At 40.7% G+C, this 18807-nt stretch overlaps 1 protein-coding gene across 4 annotated transcripts; it reads left to right on the forward strand.

The window, feature by feature from the left end:
* The first annotated feature begins 2459 nt into the window (after positions 1 to 2459).
* LOC9269109 (uncharacterized) lies at positions 2460 to 6890 on the forward strand. Of its 4 annotated transcripts, none has more exons than XM_026025261.2 (4): positions 2460 to 3130; positions 3342 to 3768; positions 3864 to 3992; positions 5546 to 6890. In XM_026025261.2, the coding sequence occupies exons 2-4, from the start codon at positions 3382 to 3384 to the stop codon at positions 6752 to 6754; spliced, it is 1725 nt and encodes a 574-aa protein (XP_025881046.1). In that variant the 5' UTR covers positions 2460 to 3130; positions 3342 to 3381; the 3' UTR covers positions 6755 to 6890. The 4 variants fall into 4 exon arrangements, with proteins under 4 accessions (XP_025881046.1, XP_025881048.1, XP_066166257.1 ...); XM_026025263.2 differs by having other exon boundaries at positions 2460 to 2846; XM_066310160.1 differs by having other exon boundaries at positions 2460 to 2716; positions 3337 to 3768.
* The last annotated feature ends 11917 nt before the right edge of the window (positions 6891 to 18807 follow it).

The raw sequence follows: 18807 nt of genomic DNA on the forward strand, positions 1-18807 counted from the left end.
TGACAGAGAAGAACGGTACATATAGTGTAGAATAGTGGCACATTCTGACATATTGTAACTGAACCCCAAAAAGGAAAAAAAAAAGTGACATTATCATACGTGCAACGCATGCGATCACCATTCGTCGCGTCGTGGGCACATGAGGTTCACAATTATCAATCTTCCCAATTAAGTAGAGCATGAGAGAAAGACGGCAAGATGCGGCCAAAGAGTGTAGGATTCAAGCTAAACTATACGTTATTCACGTATACACCGGAAATGGATGGTTAAGGGTCTGTTTGGGGAGCTTCTAGCTTCTTATAGAATCAGAAGCTCCCCCAAATAATTCAACTTTTGTTCCAGATTCTAAGAAGCTGTAGCTGTAGAATCCAGAAAATAAACTAGAAGCTGGCCTGAGAAACCCAGCTTTTACAGATTCTCAGAAGCTGGCTACCAACCAGCTATTTCTTAGAATCTTAAGCTCCCCTAAACAGCCCCTAGATATGTAAGATAAGACTTAAGATAGTATGCACCATCTTCATCCATGCCCATATATATGTGCAAGAAGTTCAGTCCACTATCCTTCGATTCACAACCACATTGATTTCGTGCATTTTGCAAGTTGGTGACTTGGTGGGACAATGCTTTGCGCCATTATACCTAGGGAGATAAAAGGAAATTCAACATATCTGCTAGAATGTTTGTAAAGGAGAGAAACATAAGAGTAGTGTGTGCCACACTAGAGTATGTCCTTGGAAGTTATGTTTAAACTAAACAACTAATTGCGTATATGCCACTAGTGCAACCTTCCGTTGTCCATTTGCTATTAATGTGTACTTTTATAGGCCAGGAGTAGTTAGGGCTATAATACACATAGGGTTAGTAAAGGTAGTTCAGCGATAAAACTTAGTATTTGATAGCCGTTTAAATAAAAACTTATTTTGTTCCTATGTTTTTACTTTTCTTATCTGCTAGCTAGTCATGTTTTATACTATATCCGTCCTAAAATATAAAAGGATTTAGAGTTAACACGAATATTAAGAAAATAGGTAAAATAAAATAATATAATGTTGTAATTGGTTGAGAAAAAGAAATAAAAGGAGAAATTAAACAAGAAAGGTTATGAATTTATGATTCGTCTAGAAGAGTTAAGAGAATGTAGATAAAGAAATTAGTATATTTTTTTAACAAATTTTGAATATTTATTTCTTGGGAAGGACTAGGTAGAATCATGCATGGCAGTTTTCTTTTTTAAAAATGAAACCACGCTAATATTTTCTTCGTCCCAAAATATAAGATCCTAAAATTGAATGAGATATTTTCTACTACTACGAATCTAGATGGGTTACCTATCTAGACTGTTAGTAGTAATAAATGTCTCATACGATTCTAGATTCTTATATTTTAAGCCAGAGAGGGGAGGAGTTGTTATGAGAGTACGTAGTAGTAATCTATTTCTTTTCTTATTTGTCAGTCCTTTAAAGCTGCATTGCACACAACCTACAGTCTCATCTTTTTCTTATGCATATACTTTTATATCAACCAAAATTTAAATTTTCAACCTTAAATTTAAAATTGAATTTTCGGTGTTTTCATCGAAGTTTAATTTTCAGTCTTTGCTTTTAGATCGCTAATAACACGTATATAAAAGTTTTATTCATAAATTATTTTTATTTTTAAATATGTTGTTTGGCTTATTTCACGAATAAACCCAAACGATGGGACCGATATACCTGAACAGAATATTACACTAAGCTAACATAGCTCTAAATACTCAGTATCGATATATCTGAAGAATTTATCCCTAAAAGTGACTATTTATTTTTTTTTACAGAGGGTGCAAGACAGCTCAAACGTCCTTGAGGGCCTGTTCACTTTGATGCCAAAGAAAACCTTACCAAATTTTGGCATTGGCAACTATGCCAAAAATTTAGCAGGATTTCTTATATAGTTACCAAAATTTAAAAGCAAACTAAATATATCCACTTTTTTTAGCAACTTTACCAAAATTTGGTAAGGTTGAAAATGACATCAAAGTGAATAGGCTCTAAGGTTCGTAGGGGCAAGAACTGTGGACCCTGTGGTGCCGATTCGTACCAACCAGTTACCACAGTACAGACCCGGTCGAAAATGATCGGAATTGATAGCCGTTTTTTCCTCATAAACAACGCTCAATCGATTGGTAATTAACCATATTCATCATTTGAACTATTCAGTACCGATATTAATACGATCTAAAAGAAACACAAAATTTATATATAGAGAAAAACAATAATGATCTGAAACGGTACCCTTCGTAAGAAAATAACGCTCGGTAGACGGGGAATTTCTGCGACTACTTTCACCCCTCCCCTCACGCCCCCGTACCGTACGCACACTGCACCAGCAGTAGTACAACACGCCGGTTTGTCACGTACTCTCCCCCGCCCATGCATCCATCACCCGTACGTCGTAGCCTAGGGGCGTGTCCACTACTGTACACTACAGCTCACCCCGAACCGAGCCGAGGACGCGAAGCCCCGCACGCGCGTCCATCCACGACCGCAACGATCTGCGCGCATCATCCCTGTCCACTTCTCCACCCACCCGTGTGCGCTGCTGCTGCTGCCATCACAGGCATTCCCAGGAGCCGCAGCAGCCTGCTCCTCATCCTCATCATGGCGCCAGCCACCAGCAGCAGCTGCTGCTGACACAGCTCAGGCAAGCATCCATCCACGGACGCCTCTCCCATTGATGGGTAGGAGGAGCTAGTACCCCCACTTACACTAACCCTCTCCTCTTCCTCCTCTTCCATTCCATATGTAACTGTAGTAATTCTTGGCTGCACACGCACAACACATTTCTCGGTTCTTGAGTTTCTTGGAACCGTATGTAACTGTATTCTACTCCTCGGTCCTCGCGAAAGCTGCTGCTGCTGCTAGCAAGCAACCTCCTCCTCCTCTTTTCAGTTTTGTCATTTCTCTTGGTTCTTTCTTTCTGCGAGCAAATTTTTACTCTGGGAAAAAAATTAATCCGGATTGGGTTGTGTTGTGTTGTGTGGCATTTTGATGTGAGTGTGTGTGTGATCATGGTCACAATGTCACATCCCCTTTTGCTGCTCTTGCTTCTGCTGCTGCTGCTGCTGCTTCTTATTCCTTCCTTTAAAGCTGTGGTTGGTTCCAGCATCCATCAATCTCATCTTTTTTTCTCTTTTCTTTTCTTTCGCTTTTGCTCTTTCCCCTTTGATCAGCTTGATTGTGACATTCTTCACTTCACTTCACTTGAGCTGCATCTCAGCTCAGTTCTTGACCACTCGCTTTGCTTTGCTGACGACGTTGCTGACTGTGCTCTTGTTTACCGTTGCTTCTTCTTGGCGAGAGAAGAAGCCGGCGCGGATCTTGCGGCGTGGCGGCGGCGGCGGCAATGCGGAGGCGCGGCGGCGGGGAGGAGGGCGGCGGCGTGGTGGGTGCGGGGGCGGTGGTGAGGCGGCTGGACAGGATCCGGAAGCGGGGCGCGCTGTCGTCGTCGGGCGGGTCGGGCGCGGCGAGGAAGCTCAGGTTCAGGGCGCCGGCGGTGCTGCTGCGGCGGCGGAGCGGGGCGGCGGCCATGTCGGAGGCGTCGTCGCGGACCCGGGGCCGGCATTGCCGCGCCCAAGCCGCGGCCGCGGCGGACGGGGCGCGGCCGGCGAGGAGGCTCGTGGGCGCGTTCTGGCAGATGGACAAGGAGAGGCTGTTCGGCGAGGACGCCGCGGCGGCGGCGCCGCCGCCGCGCCGGAGCGGCCTGCTTCCTCGCAGCCGCGCGCCGACGGAGGCGAGTGAAGGCCACGCTGCTGCATTTTCCCAAATCTATCGATTAATTTGGTTTTGGTGGCTGTTCGATTCATCGAATCTTGTTTCGATTTTCAGGTGTCCAAGGGGTCAAGAAGGAGCAGGAGCAAGATCTTGGAGGCCGACGTGAAGGGGAGCTGGCACGGCGGCGGCCATGGCCACTGGCTCTCCTCTACAGATGTGATGAGCAACGCCACAGCAATGGAGGTAAACTTTTTCTTTTTTTTGCAGAGCTTCAATTTTGATGAGACTTTCAGTAGTTTCAGTTGTGACATTGGACATATGTTGATTTGCATTTGCACTCATGTTTGGGTTCTGATTGAAAATCTCACTTGGGATTACAGTTCAGTTAGATGGAAATCTGCGAGTACAAAATGTAGGCCAAGGGTGGGTCATTATAGTTCAGTTGAATTGAGACCAGCAATGTAGGCCACCATGTTTGCATCTGAGTTCCAAATCTACCTAATTTCTTGTTTCAGTCACATTGATGTGACCAGCTGCAAATGTTTAGTTCTATGCTGATAGAGTGTCCGAATAGGCTTTTGTGTCTCGAGCCACCGATGATTTTTTTTTTAAATGAAACCTAGCTAATCACAACTAGAAGGAATAATCTCTCATTTCGGAAAGGCGAAAGCTTTTGACACTTTTGTTTCAGTGTAGCACATCCTTATATGTTCAATGGTTTCCATAATATGCAACGCAAACATAAACAAATCCGATATGCTTTGCTTCTCCAAGTGAGTTCAGTGAACACCTGATAAGCTGCATAGGTGCTGACTGCTGAGTTCTGAAGATACTTAAGGATTTACAAACAAAACCCGACCTAGTTGCATGTAAAAGGAGCATCTACTTCAGAAAAGGGTAAAACTTTTGACAATTAATTCCACACAGTACACTTTTTCAAAATGTGACCTGGATTTGTGAACATGGAAGCAGAAGGTAAAGTGAGAAGCATCTCCAAGAAGGCATTTTGATATGCACATGCACCTCGTCCACTTCTGCAACTGGCTATCAGCTAGGCTTGTACTAACTTGATTAGTTTATTCGCCAGCCAAAATGGCTCGAAAACACTTTCCCAATGTCTAGGCTGTTAGGCAGGATTAGTTATTTAGCAGTTGCTGCCTTTTAGGTAATGTGGCACATGCTTATATTGATCAAAAGTTGAACAATCTTGAAGCCTTTGAGAAGGCAAATCGGATGGTTGTCAGGTTGGTTGAAGCTAGTTTCTAATTAGAAAACCAATAGGAATTTAGGACAGTACATCCTAAGAGCTGTTTGATTATGTGGTCTGCATGTGCCTAGTTTGACATCAGTCATGAACTCATGATGCTTCTGGCTTTCAAAATGGACAACCCGTGTGCTATTATTTTTTTCCCCACGGAGATTGTGATCTTTCTCAGTTACAATAAGAAATAGTAATCCAGGTATTTTAGTCATTTTGCAGCATCACTCAGTTTGTGTTCTACAAGTGTCTTCCTGAGTCTTCATAGAGCTAACAAAACAAAAACTGACACAACATGTTTCCTATATTTTCTGCAAAATACAAACTTGAGTAATTTTTTTTCCTGAAAGCTGTCAATTTTGCAAGCATCGATGAGAAAAGGTAGTTAGTAATACTGGGTTCATTATCTGAAAAAAAAAGTATTATTGGGTTAGGTAATGCTTCAATTTTGCTTGTTTCATATGAGCACTTCACTTATCCTAAGAATTCACACTATGGCAATACTTGAAGTTACTAAAACTTGGTTAATCCATTTCAGATTGTCACATGCTCCCAAGATGATGTTTCAAGATGTCCTCAAGAGAAAACAGTCAACCTTCATGACCTGCATAACAGCCTGATTGCTTCTAAAGAACTTGTCAGAGTACTAGCACACATTTGGGGGCCTGGAGAACTGAATCCATCAACCACTTCACTGATTTCAGCACTACGCTCCGAGATTGATCTTGCCCGCTCTCATGTGCGAAAGCTTATCAAGGAACAAAAATCAGAGGGCATCGAGAGCTTAAAGAAGCAGCTTGTGCAAGAGATGGAATCCTGGAAGAGCAAGCAGAAGGAGAAGGTGGCAAATGCTCTCCAATATATAGTTTCAGAGCTGGACAGTGAGAAGAAGTCCAGGAGAAGAGCAGAGAGGATAAACAAGAAGCTGGGGATGGCATTAGCCAACACCGAGGCCTCGTTGCAGGCGGCGACGAAGGAGCTTGAGAGGGAGAGAAAATCCAAAGGCAGAGTGGAGAAGATCTGCACCGAGCTCATCAGAGGCATCGGCGAAGACAAGGCTGAGGTGGAGGCACTGAAGAAGGAAACCGAGAAGGCTCAAGAAGAGCTTCAGAAAGAGCGGGAGATGCTCCAGCTCGCAGACGAGTGGCGCGAGCAGCGGGTTCAGATGAAGCTCTTGGAAGCACGGCTTCAGTTCGAGGAGAAAAACGCAGCCATCAACCAGCTGCACGACGAGCTTCAGGCATATTTGGACACCAAGAAGGAGCATGGACAGTCAAATGATCAAATGACACTGCTCCGCGCATCCGAAAACGGTAGGGAAATTGCTGATAACATTCAGAAGAACAGCGGAGAGTGCGATGATGAGGATGAAGACGATGACGATGACGACTCGGCATCTGAAGGAAGTGACATGCACTCGATTGAGCTGAACGTCGATGGCAACAGCAAGAGCTACACCTGGAGTTACACTCCAACCTCAAAGGACAGGAAGAGGAATGCATCATTTTCACAGAGAGGGATGGATAGTGGTAGCTCCTGCGGCTTTGACAGAAAGTTTCAGGAAACGGGTGAAGAACTACTGGAAGGAGACTGGGCAGAAGGATGCAGCAATGGGATGCTGAACTTTGAACACGATGAGGAGAGGTACCTGGCAATCAAGAATCTCAGGGAGCAGATGCTAGCTGGGTCTGGGTTCATCGTGTCACAAGGTAGAGAACATGCTGAAAGTGAGTTTTGTGGATTGTAAGGTAAATTAAACTGATAAAAAAACAAGCTGAAATTTGAATGATAGCGGTAATCTGTAATACCAACTTTGGTGATAGATCGAATGGTTTACTCCAACTGGGTATATATAGCCAAGATTCTTCTGTGCTTGAAACAAAGTTGGTATTCATTAAATTTAAGACAAACTAACTGCAAAACTCAGATCGAGGAGAACTCAAACTGGGATGGTATGATTAGGGTGTTAATTTTGCTGACACATCTCGCCGTCACGAGCTATTCACCTGAAATTTCTCTCTCCTAACAAATAAATTGAGTTTGGACTTCTCATTAGGTGGTAATATAACTCCATGCTTATATCTCTCTAGAAAACTTTTAGTGAATTTAGAAAACCGTTATGTTTGGTTTTTAGAGTATTTGATGGTTTTGAAATTTTTATCGGATATTTCCCCAAATAGACTTGCAATAAATTTGTCCATATACTATATGGACTTCTGTCTAGGCACTATTGTAAAGCCCATGGTAAGGTCGAATATATGGCCCATTTACAAAGATTAACAATAATTTCGTTCAATTTCCAGGCATAACTCTTGAAAAGTTGAAATAGGCCGTGATTTGTAGGAACAAGTTTAATAATATAGTCAACTTCTAACTCCAAAAATTAAAATATCATCTAGACAACATAATAACCCACTCATACAAGTTGTAGACATATAATGCATTATTAATATCTAATCCGTACTAATCTCTCGCATAGTTTTTTAAGATCCTGTGTTGTTGCTGGCTATAAAACTGTAGCTCACTTTTCTTCTCTCTTCTCTCATCTTTCCTTCACATAAGTATAAATGTGATGCGACAACTTGTACAACCGTTTATGTAACTTTATTGTACTCATTCTAAGGGTGCAAGCAGACAACCTTTTCTAATTCATTTTGGAAATGAATGTACAGACATATTAATTAGTCAGTCCACAAACAGTCTTTGTACAATGATTTACAAAGTCATTAAGACCCTGATTTACAGAGCTCTGGATCTAAATGTTTAAACCTGGGTATTTCTAACTACACAAATCCATAGATCTGGATATATGTTACATTTATAATATTAAATGAATAATTTTCATTTTCATTTTAGATGAAGTATATAATTTTAGACCACTATAATTTGACTTACAAATACTACTACAAAAAGTCTTACAGGTACCGGTTCGGAAGGTCTAATAGGTGCCGATTTTGGTGCTGGCACCAATTGATCAGCACTAATTATTAAAGTCATTGATGCCGGGTTTTAATGAATGGTCGACACCTGTTCAATTATCGGACCGTTGACGGAAGGGTCATTGGTGCCGGTTTTATCTAAAAACCTGCACCTATATGACCGGTCCCTATGAACATTTTTATAGTAGTGAAACTTCAAATCCATAATGAATATGAGATCTTAAGCCATGACAAACAAGGCCTAAGTACTCTTTTGCTCCACGTCATACACTTACCTTCTTACCGTATGTTGCCATAAATTGAGGGCCTAGCTCAATAATTTTGTTATAACCATTCGAGGTACATTAACTATTACAAAATTTTAAAATAGATTTAAAGCAGTTTTCTAGAAAATTCATATGTATAATGTTTTTTTTAAATCGTGTTGTTTTCTCGCCGGGTGTTGAGGATCACCTCGTCTGGCGTTGGACGGGTGACCAGTGCTACTCAGCGCGATCGGCGTATCGGGCGTTCTTCCTTGGCCAGCACTCTTTTGCTTGTGCCGACTTACTCTGGCCGCGAAGGGCCCTGCTAAATGCAAGTTCTTCCTTTGGTTTGCATTTCAGCAGTGCTGCTGGACTGCCGATCTTCTCCAAAAGCGTGGTATCGATAGCCACTCTGCTTGCTCCTTTTGCGCTCAGGAGCTTGAGACAGCGAACCACATCCTCATCGATTGCGTGTTCGCTCGGTAGGTCTGGCTCCGTGTGTTGTCCCCTCCTGGCTGGGCTGCCCTCTCTCCCTCTCGTGGCAGCTGGCTTCAGGATTGGTGGTCATCCTCCAGGGTATGTTTACCTGAGTACCTCCACAGCGGCTTCGACTCCTTGGTACTCCTAGTCTCCTGGCAGCTGTGGAAGGAACGAAATTCCAGGGTTTTCGACTCTGCGCTCGCTTCGGTCGCAGTGGTTCTGGAGTACATCCGCTCGGAGGGCCAGCTGTGGTCTTTAGCCGGCGTTGCTTTTTTTGGGATTTCTTGGGAGTGTAGCGTGGCTTTGCCTCCTCCCGCTGTTTGGAGTTGCGTTTTTAACCGTCGTAGTAGTTCCTAGCTTCAAGTCTCCCCCCCTTTTTAGGCATAAGCCAGTTTGGCTGATTGCTTTGTGTAACAAAAACTCTTTTCCTGCTAATATATTGACGTGTAATTCTTTTGCGCGTTCGAAAAAAAAATCGTGTTGTTTAGGAGTCCGGAAATCGTCCCTCTGAATGAAATATGGTTTGCATAAAGTTTGCCATCCACGATATCCGTCGATTCGCGTCACGTCAGTAGGTGGACTTAATTTGTTGTAACCATTGGTAGGTGGACCTAATTTGTTGTAACCATTGGCACGAACTAGGATTTGACAAATGCATATATATCGGTCCATTAATTGGCGCCTCCTTCCCCTTGATACTTACTTAATCATCTACTAATTGTGATGCACACAGCATGACAACGGTAGCTAGGAGCCAGCCGCCATGCACGTCCTCCGATCAAACAAAAACAACATATATTACGGGTAAACGGAAACTCGTATATGTATAATGCATGGTCTCTTATTTATGCTACATTAATGGTGACTATAGCCGGTTGGCCGTACGTCGAGCTCACATGCATGTCACGACGGCGCCAACCACCGGCGCTGATTGGAGAGAGATCGGCGATTACTCGATCGCGTACATTATACATTGGAGATTTGCTTCGGTCCTCGAGACATTGGTATCTCACGGTACTAAATTATTTTCGATCGTTGGATCTAATAATGTCTATTCTGTCCACATAGACCCAATAATTAAAAACGATTTAGTATCGTGAGCTATCAGCATCTTGAGATATTTTTTTTTTCTGGATGGAGGAAATCTCTATATATTGGCTTCAGCCGTGTTGCGTGTGCCGTCACTACTGCGTGCGTACGTGAAGGAAAATGGCGAGAAACGCCGCAACAGCATGTAGTACTCTTCTTCTCCTAATTGCAGCTGCAACGACGCTACTAGTACCAGCAGCCAGTGCGGCCAAGCTAGTGGCTGGCAAGGACGCTGCGACGGCGACGGCGGCGGAGGCGGCTCTTGGTAGCACCGTGGCGCCGTGGGTGGAGGCCGACGCCGGCGGCGTCGTCGGCGGGATGATGATGGTGGCGGCGGCGGCAGGCAGCGTGGAGTACGGGCATGGAGGAGTACACCACCGGCGCGTCCTGCAGGCGCGGGGTGGTGGCAACGTCAACCCGTCGCTGGTGGCCGACCGGCAGAGGTGCATCGGCAGCTGCCCGGCGCGAGGGGGATCGTACACCGGGAGGGGCAACCAGTGCATCTACCACAACCGATCGTGTTAAGTACGTACGTACCTCGCGACCGATTTTGTTGGGCGCGTTGCCGTTGGATAATAATCTTGGTGCATGATGAGAGACGTTGAGGAAATGTTGACGTTGGATGTTACGAACTTTCGGTCTATACAGTATATATGCTACCTTCTTCCTTTCTTCTTTTTTTGTGTGTGTGTGTGGTGGGGGTTACGAATTGATTGCCGTGATAATGAATATGTTACCAATCTTGGTGAGTGGTCTACGGTAAATAAAAAGATTTCCGGTAGAAATACAATTTAGAAAGGGATTATACCTATTAATTTTTCTATATATAGATTTAGAAAGGGACAACCCGTTTTAAATGAAATAAAAAAGTCAAAATTCACAATCATTTTGGCACATTATAACTGAATGTAAGTTCTCTGAAACTAAGTGTATGTTCTGTAACTAAGTGCAAGTTTTCTATAACTAAGTATAAGTGCTATGTACCTGAGTGTAGAGATGAAAACGGTCGGAAACGATCGGAAAACGGCCTCAACCATTTCTGTAACCATATTTTTCTCGGAAACAAAATCGGAAATGGTAAAGTCGGAAACGAAAATGATATCGGAAATATCAGAAAACCGGAAACGGAACAATACGGACGGAAACATGTCGGTACATATTGAAAACCGGTAAAAACTACAGAAACATTAAACTATAAAAACATATATTTAACTTTACATAAGTATGTTATGTTATATGTATACATAAGTTCAAACTTATACTATATAAATTATAAATTAACTTCATTTTAGTCATGCACAAAAGTTAGAGATTTGATTGAAGAGTCAGTCAATCTATAAGCTGTGGGTCAAGTATAGACATGCCCTATAAATATTGACATATTTAGAATACGTTAATTACCATATTATAAGAAACAGTAATTTCCACAAGAATACGGTAAATAACGAAACGATCGGTACAACAACAAAACCATTTCCGTTTTTATTTCTATATTTTTTACTATTTCCATTTTTGTTTCGGTCGATTACCATTTTCATATGGCTCGGCCGGTAGAAAGTCGAAAACGAACGCCGGTCGGCCAGTAATTACCGTTACTATTTTCACCCCTACCTGAGTGTAATAGTAAGTTGGGTCTACAGTAACACGAATCTTAATGCAAGGTCATACTGATGAAAAATCGAAAGATAGGAGCCAACAATCTATCGCGAGTGAAATACAAAACCGATTTAGAAATATTTCAACTATAAATATTGAAAAAAGAGTCAATCGAAAATACAGTCATTACTACATAACCTCACATTTCTAACATGCCATCTGGAATGACTCAAAGAGGCCCGTTATAGCTTACTATATCTGTAATAGCTGTTTTTATTTATCGTTAAAGATGTACGTAGAAGTCAACTGTCAGTGATGATCATAAACGGCGCCTATAGAGAGGAGATAAGCCATTACAGATATGGCCGGTGTTGGTCATCTACAACGACTTTTATTGAAGAGCTAGCCGTTACATACATACATACATACATACATACATACATACATACATACATACATACATATATATATATATATATATATATATATATATATATATATATATATATATATATATATATATATATATATATATATATATATATATATATATATATATATATATATATATATATATATATATATATATATATATATATATATATATATATATATATATATATATATATATATATATATATATATATATATATATATATATATATATATATATATATATATATATGACCTAAGAGCATTTACAATGTAGGATCGAATCACAATAACTAAGCCAACCAGAGGGGAGGTGAATGGTTGGTATACCCAAAAACCGAAAACTTTTAGCGGAAATAAAAGTTACCCTCGAAATCGACGGAGATCGGTCTGACCGAAGTTGCCCTGCCGGTCTGACCGCTCGGATGCCGTCGGTCTGACCGGTATAGATCAACCGGTGTGACCACCGAAGCTGCTCGCCGCGCCTGTCGCCGCCGCCGGTCTGACCGCCGTGCTCCTGCCGGTCTGACCGCCGCTATGCCACCGGTCTGACCGCCGGTGAGTTACCGGTTAAACCGTCGAAACCCGGTGAAACACAAATCGAAGAACTCTTAAAGTGGATGACGACTTTATTTATTCTCTCTGTGTTTACAAAGTGCACCAATAGCACTTCTTATAAAAATTTTGACTAAACTCGAAACCCTAACTCAAAACTCAACTCAATTGCTCTCTAAAGCGATACCGGGAAGTCTCACGCTCCCCCTCTATTTATATATGAGGTAGGCAGGCTAAAGCCACGAACCAAACTCATATTAAGAGTCCTAAACACCTTAGGAAACCCTCTAGTACAAGAAAGAAATTTTACATAACCAATCGTACCAAATTTGGACTCCTTCCATATTCGACTCTGCATCCCATACGCACACAATAACTCCATCGTATGCCATATGGAATCTCCATCAACCACGTGCATCAACTCTAGCCTAAGTATCCCGCATGATCTCTGACCACCACGGACGTCGTCTTATCCCCAAGCAGACTCCCGGTCCATCAACGCAAATACTCTCCCGAGACATCGAGTCACCTACACATGGAATAAATAAAGAAACCATATTCTGAGACCAAGCTATCTCTAACTTGACTCATTAGCAGCAAACAATAGTATTACATACGTATAGTATCCATCTAGAAGTCATAATCATGAAATAAACTCGGATATCCAAACAAACAACCCGAAACCGAAACCGACATAGTGTCAGCCGGTCAGACCGCGGGCTACGCCGGTCTGACCGCGCGACACACGCCGGTCTGACCGGCTACCAGAGCCCGGTCTGTCCGGTCACATAAAATGACGAATCCTGCGATCACCTGAAAATCCAATCATCTCCAAAACCACTTCGTGAATAAATTTCAAATATCAAAACCAATAATCTCCGATGCCAATTGTTCATCACAGAATAATAATCAAAAACACCTTTGATTTTACAATCTCCCCCTTGATGAACACATTTGCAAACTCATAAAAATGTTTTGGTGTTTGGAAAAATAAAAACAAAAGTGGTAAAAAGCACACTTCGTACAAATGTACACATCGTGCTCGAAAATCCAAAAGAAAACTTCTCCCCCTTTTTAAAAGAAAGAAATTCCCAATTGAACCAAAAACATGCCTATTCTCAACAACGCTCTAAAAATTTACCTTGCTTCTCCAAAAATAATCCAAAAATTTTCACATTACTTCTCCCCTTTTGACAATGATTTCATCAAGCATAGGAATTATGTTCATTAATGTTTAAGAGCTTAGCATACATATAGCATATCAAGTCATGTATTGCAATAAAAAGAAGATGAACCTATCCATAATATAACAAGCATGCATTAAAGTATAACCATGAACCAAAGATTTTACAATTAAGCTTGAATCAACAATCAAAATTCATGATTTCATATGATTTATAATGCAACATCTTAACAAGCACATAGGTTGAAGAATAAACACTAAACACATATACCTATTGCATTTATCACTCTTTTTCAAATAACCTTTAGCACAAAATAACCAAGAGAATTTTTTAAACTTTTTCTTTTCTTGAGCCTTTTTGCTCATATTTTTCTCTTTTATTCCGAGTACGTCCCTGTCGTCAAGACTGTTTCCAGGGATTTGGCACCCATTATTTTGCTCACATCGAATACGTCCTTGTCGTCAAGACTGTTTCCAAGGATTCGGTATTAATTTTTTTCATATTTTTTATTCTCTTTTTCACAATGAGCAATTAAAGCTATTTGAGGAATAACAAGTCAATAAAGCATATATATAAAGCATTTATAAATCAAACCATATGCTAGCATCAATATTGCATATTTTCTTAATTCAAGTATAGAATTTAAGTGTCATGCATCATCTCCCTTAAAAGCAAAATCTAAATCTCATGAAAAGACTAGAATACATACAAGTTATGCTAGAGACAAATAAACCTTCAAAGTATCGCTAGCATGCACAAGAAAATATCATATGCATAAACAAAGCTCTCTTTTATCAATTTTTCTCATTGTCATATTATTGCTTGATAAAACCATGAGGTACAAACTACCCCTCAAACCATGCCAAAAGGATGAATTATACCCAATTCACCACGAAGAAAAGCAAAGCGATTAGAATCCAAAGGTTTAGTGAAAATATCAGCAATTTGCAACTTTGTGTCCAAAAACTGTAATTCAACATCTCCCTTCTCAACATGATCCCTCAAAAAGTGAAAACGAATATCAATATGCTTTGTGCGTGAGTGTTGAACAGGATTCTTAGCAATATTAATAGCACTAGTATTATCACAAAAGAGATGTACTTTCTCAAAAGTAAGACCATAATCTTTCAAAGTAGATAAAAGCCAAAGAATCTGTGAACAACAACTAGCAGCAGCAACATATTCAGATTCAGCAGTTGATTGAGCAACACTAGATTGTTTCCTAGAAGACCATGCAATTAATGATGTACCAAGAAAATGATATGTTCCACTAGTACTTTTTCTATCAATTCTACAACCCCAAAATCAGCATCGGAATATCCACTTAAGCATATAGAAGATGAAGTAGAATACCAAATTCCAAACTCAAGTGTATGATTCAAATACCTCATTATTCGCTTGACCGCTTGACGATGTGAAGCACGAGGAGAAGCTTGAAAGCGTGCACACAAACACACAACAAATTGTATGTTTGGCCTAGAAGCAGTTAGATACAACAAAGATCCAATCATACTTCTATATTCCTTTTGATCAACAGCTTCACCATCTTCATCAGGATCTAACACAGCTGTAGAACCAATTGGTGTTGAAATTGGCTTGTAATTTTCCATCTTGAACCGTTTCAAAAGATCCTTCGTATACTTCGTTTGATGCACAAAAGTACCTTGAGGTGTTTGCTTAATTTGCAATCCCAAAAAGTACGATAACTCACCCATCATGCTCATCTCAAATTCCCTGCGCATAGTCTCAGCAAAATCTACAACCAAAGCGTGAGTCGAACAACCAAAGATGATATCATCCACATAAATCTGAACGAAAAGTTGATTATCACCATGCTTAAGAACAAAAAGCGTTTTGTCAACCTTTCCCATTGTAAAACCTTTCGCAAGAAAAAAGTTCTTAAGCCTATCATACTATGCTCTAGGAGCTTGTTTCAAACCATACAAAGCTTTAGACAATTTAAAAACATGGTTGGGAAAATCAGGATTTTCAAAACCTGGTGGTTGTTTGACATAAACTTCCTCCTGTATAAAACCATTTAGAAAAGCACTTTTCACATCCATTTGATACAATTTAAAACCTTTTGAAGTAGCAAAAGCCAACAAAAGTCTAATTGCTTCAATTCTAGCAACAGGAACAAAAGTTTCATCAAAATCCAAACCCTCAACTTGAGTAAAACCTTGAGCAACAAGTCTAGCTTTATTTCTCACAATCAAACCATCCTCATTTTGTTTATTTTTGAAAACCCACTTGGTTCCAATAATATTATGTCCAGAAGGTGGTTCAACTAAAGTCCAAACTTTGTTTCTGTCAAAATTTTCAAGTTCTTCATGCATGGCATTAATCCACGATTCATCAGTTAATGCATGTGACACATCTTTGGGTTCAAAAGAAGCAACAAATGCAGAATTTGCACAAACATCATGAGTCGTTACCTTAGACCTTGTAGTCCGCTCACCTATATTACCAATGATTTGTTCCGGCGGATGTCGTCGTTGAATGTGCAAAGGAGCAGCAACTTCTAAAGTTGATCCACGTTCTGTATTAGTACTGGTCGAAGTAGTAATTTCTGGAGGACCATCTCGAACAGCATCAATAGAACCCTCAGCCGACGACCCTGGCCGGTCTGACCGCACCTCTTGTGTCGGTCTGACCGGAGGTGTGCCGGCGGTCTGACCGGCCTGGCGCCTGGTCTGACCGGCCGAGCCGACCTCGTCGTCGTCGTTGTCGTTGTCGCTCTCGTCCTCAAAAATACGACCATCCTCCCCCTGAATCTGTGACAGTGTACCTGCAATGTCGGGTCTAGTACCTGGACTAGCCTCATCAAAAGAAACTTCGCAAGTCTCAACTATTTTGTTAGTCCCCAAAATAAGTACACGATAGCCACGAGTATGTGCGGGGTAACCAAGAAACAATCCATTGGTAGAACGTGCCTCAAACTTATCCAAATTTCCAGATTTCAAGACAAAGCACTTGCAACCAAAAACACGCAAATGTGAAACTTTGGGTCGGTGTCCAAATCGAAGTTCATAAGAAGTTTTTTCAAGTTTTGATCTCAAGAAAACTCGATTTGAAATATAACAAGCAGTGTTAATCGCCTTAGCCCAAAATTTTCTAGGAGTTTTATACTCATCCAACATCGTTCTAGCCATCTCAACCAAAACACGATTTTTCCTTTCAACAACACCGTTTTGTTGAGGAACACGAGGAGAAGAAAATTCATGTTCAAGACCTCTTTCATTGCAAAACTGTTCAAATGAAGCATTTTTAGATTCACCACCATTATCACTTCGAATTCTTTTCAAAGAAGCAGGAAATGCAAGCTCCAATCGAAGAAACAAACCACAAAAGTGTTGAAAAGCTCCGTCCTTAGTTGCCATAAAGAAAACCCAAGAATATCGAGAAAAATCGTCAACAATAACCAACACATACCACTTTCCTCCAACAGATTGCACTCTAGCTGGACCAACAGTGTCCATGTGTAATAGCTGTCCCGGTGCATCCATCACCACAAAAACAATAGGAGTATGCGAAGAAGCAACCATCTTAGCATGACGACACGGTGTACAAACCAAATCAAGATCTTTCTTAAGTTTAGGCAAACCACAAACAAGATCCAAACCACTTAACCTAGTGAGATGATCAAAACCAACATGTCCAAGTCTACGATGCCAAAACATCACATCTTTATCGAATTTAGCAACCAAACATGTTATCACAGGTGAAACAGGATTTTCAAAATCAGCTTTAAACACTCTTCCATAGCGAGAAATATTCAACACAGAATCACCACAAGAATCGAAAACTTTACTTCCAGTTTTCTTAAAGTGAACCTCAAAATTTTCATCAACAATTTGTGAAACTGAAAGCAAGTTGTACTTTAAGTCCTCAACCAAAGCTACATTCTTCAATTCAAATTTTTCATTTACCTTAACCATACCTGTAGCGAGAACGGTACTTGTAGCAGCATCACCAAAGATAATCGATTCAGTCTTAGATGCCTTCTTTAGGGAGGAGAACCAAATTTTATCACCGGTCATGTGCCGCGAACAACCGAAATCCACGATCCACACGTTCTCCTTCCTTGCCACCAAAGCCTACACACAAGCAGAAGTCGAAGCCTCAGTACTGGGGTTAGATGATAATAAAAATTTAGGAATCCAGTACTGAGACACATGACCAGAAGATCCAATAGGCATATATCCACGTGCAAAATCAATTTTAGAATTTTCAGAAAAATTCCTCCGAGGCCGGTTTGACCAAGGTACAGTGGCCGGCCTGACCGGGGGCCGATCTGACCGCTTCTGTACCGCCGGTCTGACCGACGCTCAGTAGCCGGTCTGACCGCAGGACCCACCGCGGTCTGACCGGTTTCCTCAAGGAAAATCCCGATTTTTGCCACTTTGATTTTGCAAAAGCAATTTCTCTCTACTTTTTCTGTTTATGAGCTAATCTGAAACAAAAACTAACAATATGTCCATCTTTGCCAAAAAAGGACAGGTATATTTTTCATGATGATTAGACACATTGGTAGTATTAGAAGATTTAGTAACACAAGCAACAACAGGAGGTTTTGTATGCACAACATTGGATTTTGAAGAAGATGCACTCATAGTAGACATGATACCAGCAGATTTAAACACAGTTTTGTTAGTATCAGGTTTAATCAAAACCTCACCACCTCTAGCACCAACACCTAACACAACAGGAGGATGTCTAGAATTATGAGCATAAGGATTAAAACCTAAACCACGGTTATGTGTGCTAACCTTTGATTGATCCAAAATCATGTTGAGGTTCTTTTTACCATCAGAAAATCTTAGCAAAGAATTTTTCAAATAAGAAACATCTTTTTCCAAATTAGCACAATTTTCACAATCTACCATGTTGAGGTTCTTTTTACCATCAGAAAATCTTAGCAAAGAATTTTTCAAATAAGAAACCTCTTTTTCCAAATTAGCACAATTTTCACAATCTACCATGACACCTTTGCTTTTAAGACATTTGGGGCAAGAAAGCACTTCATTGTTTTTCACAACATCTTCCATGTACTCAACACGACCTAAAGCATCTTTTAGTTTCATCTTATTCAAATTACATATTGAGCAATGCAAAACATCTTGAGGTTGTTTTAACTTTTTAGCAGAAATCATGTTAAACATCAAACTAGCATGAAAAGCAATTTTATATTTTTGCAACAACCTTTTAGTTAAAAACAACTCATCCAAAGTGCGTGTGTGCAAAGAAAAACTACAAGCAAGAGAAGATCTATTTTTCAAA

This window comes from Oryza sativa, chromosome 4 (genome assembly GCF_034140825.1).
Source record: "Oryza sativa Japonica Group chromosome 4, ASM3414082v1".
Classification (NCBI taxonomy): domain Eukaryota; kingdom Viridiplantae; phylum Streptophyta; class Magnoliopsida; order Poales; family Poaceae; genus Oryza; species Oryza sativa.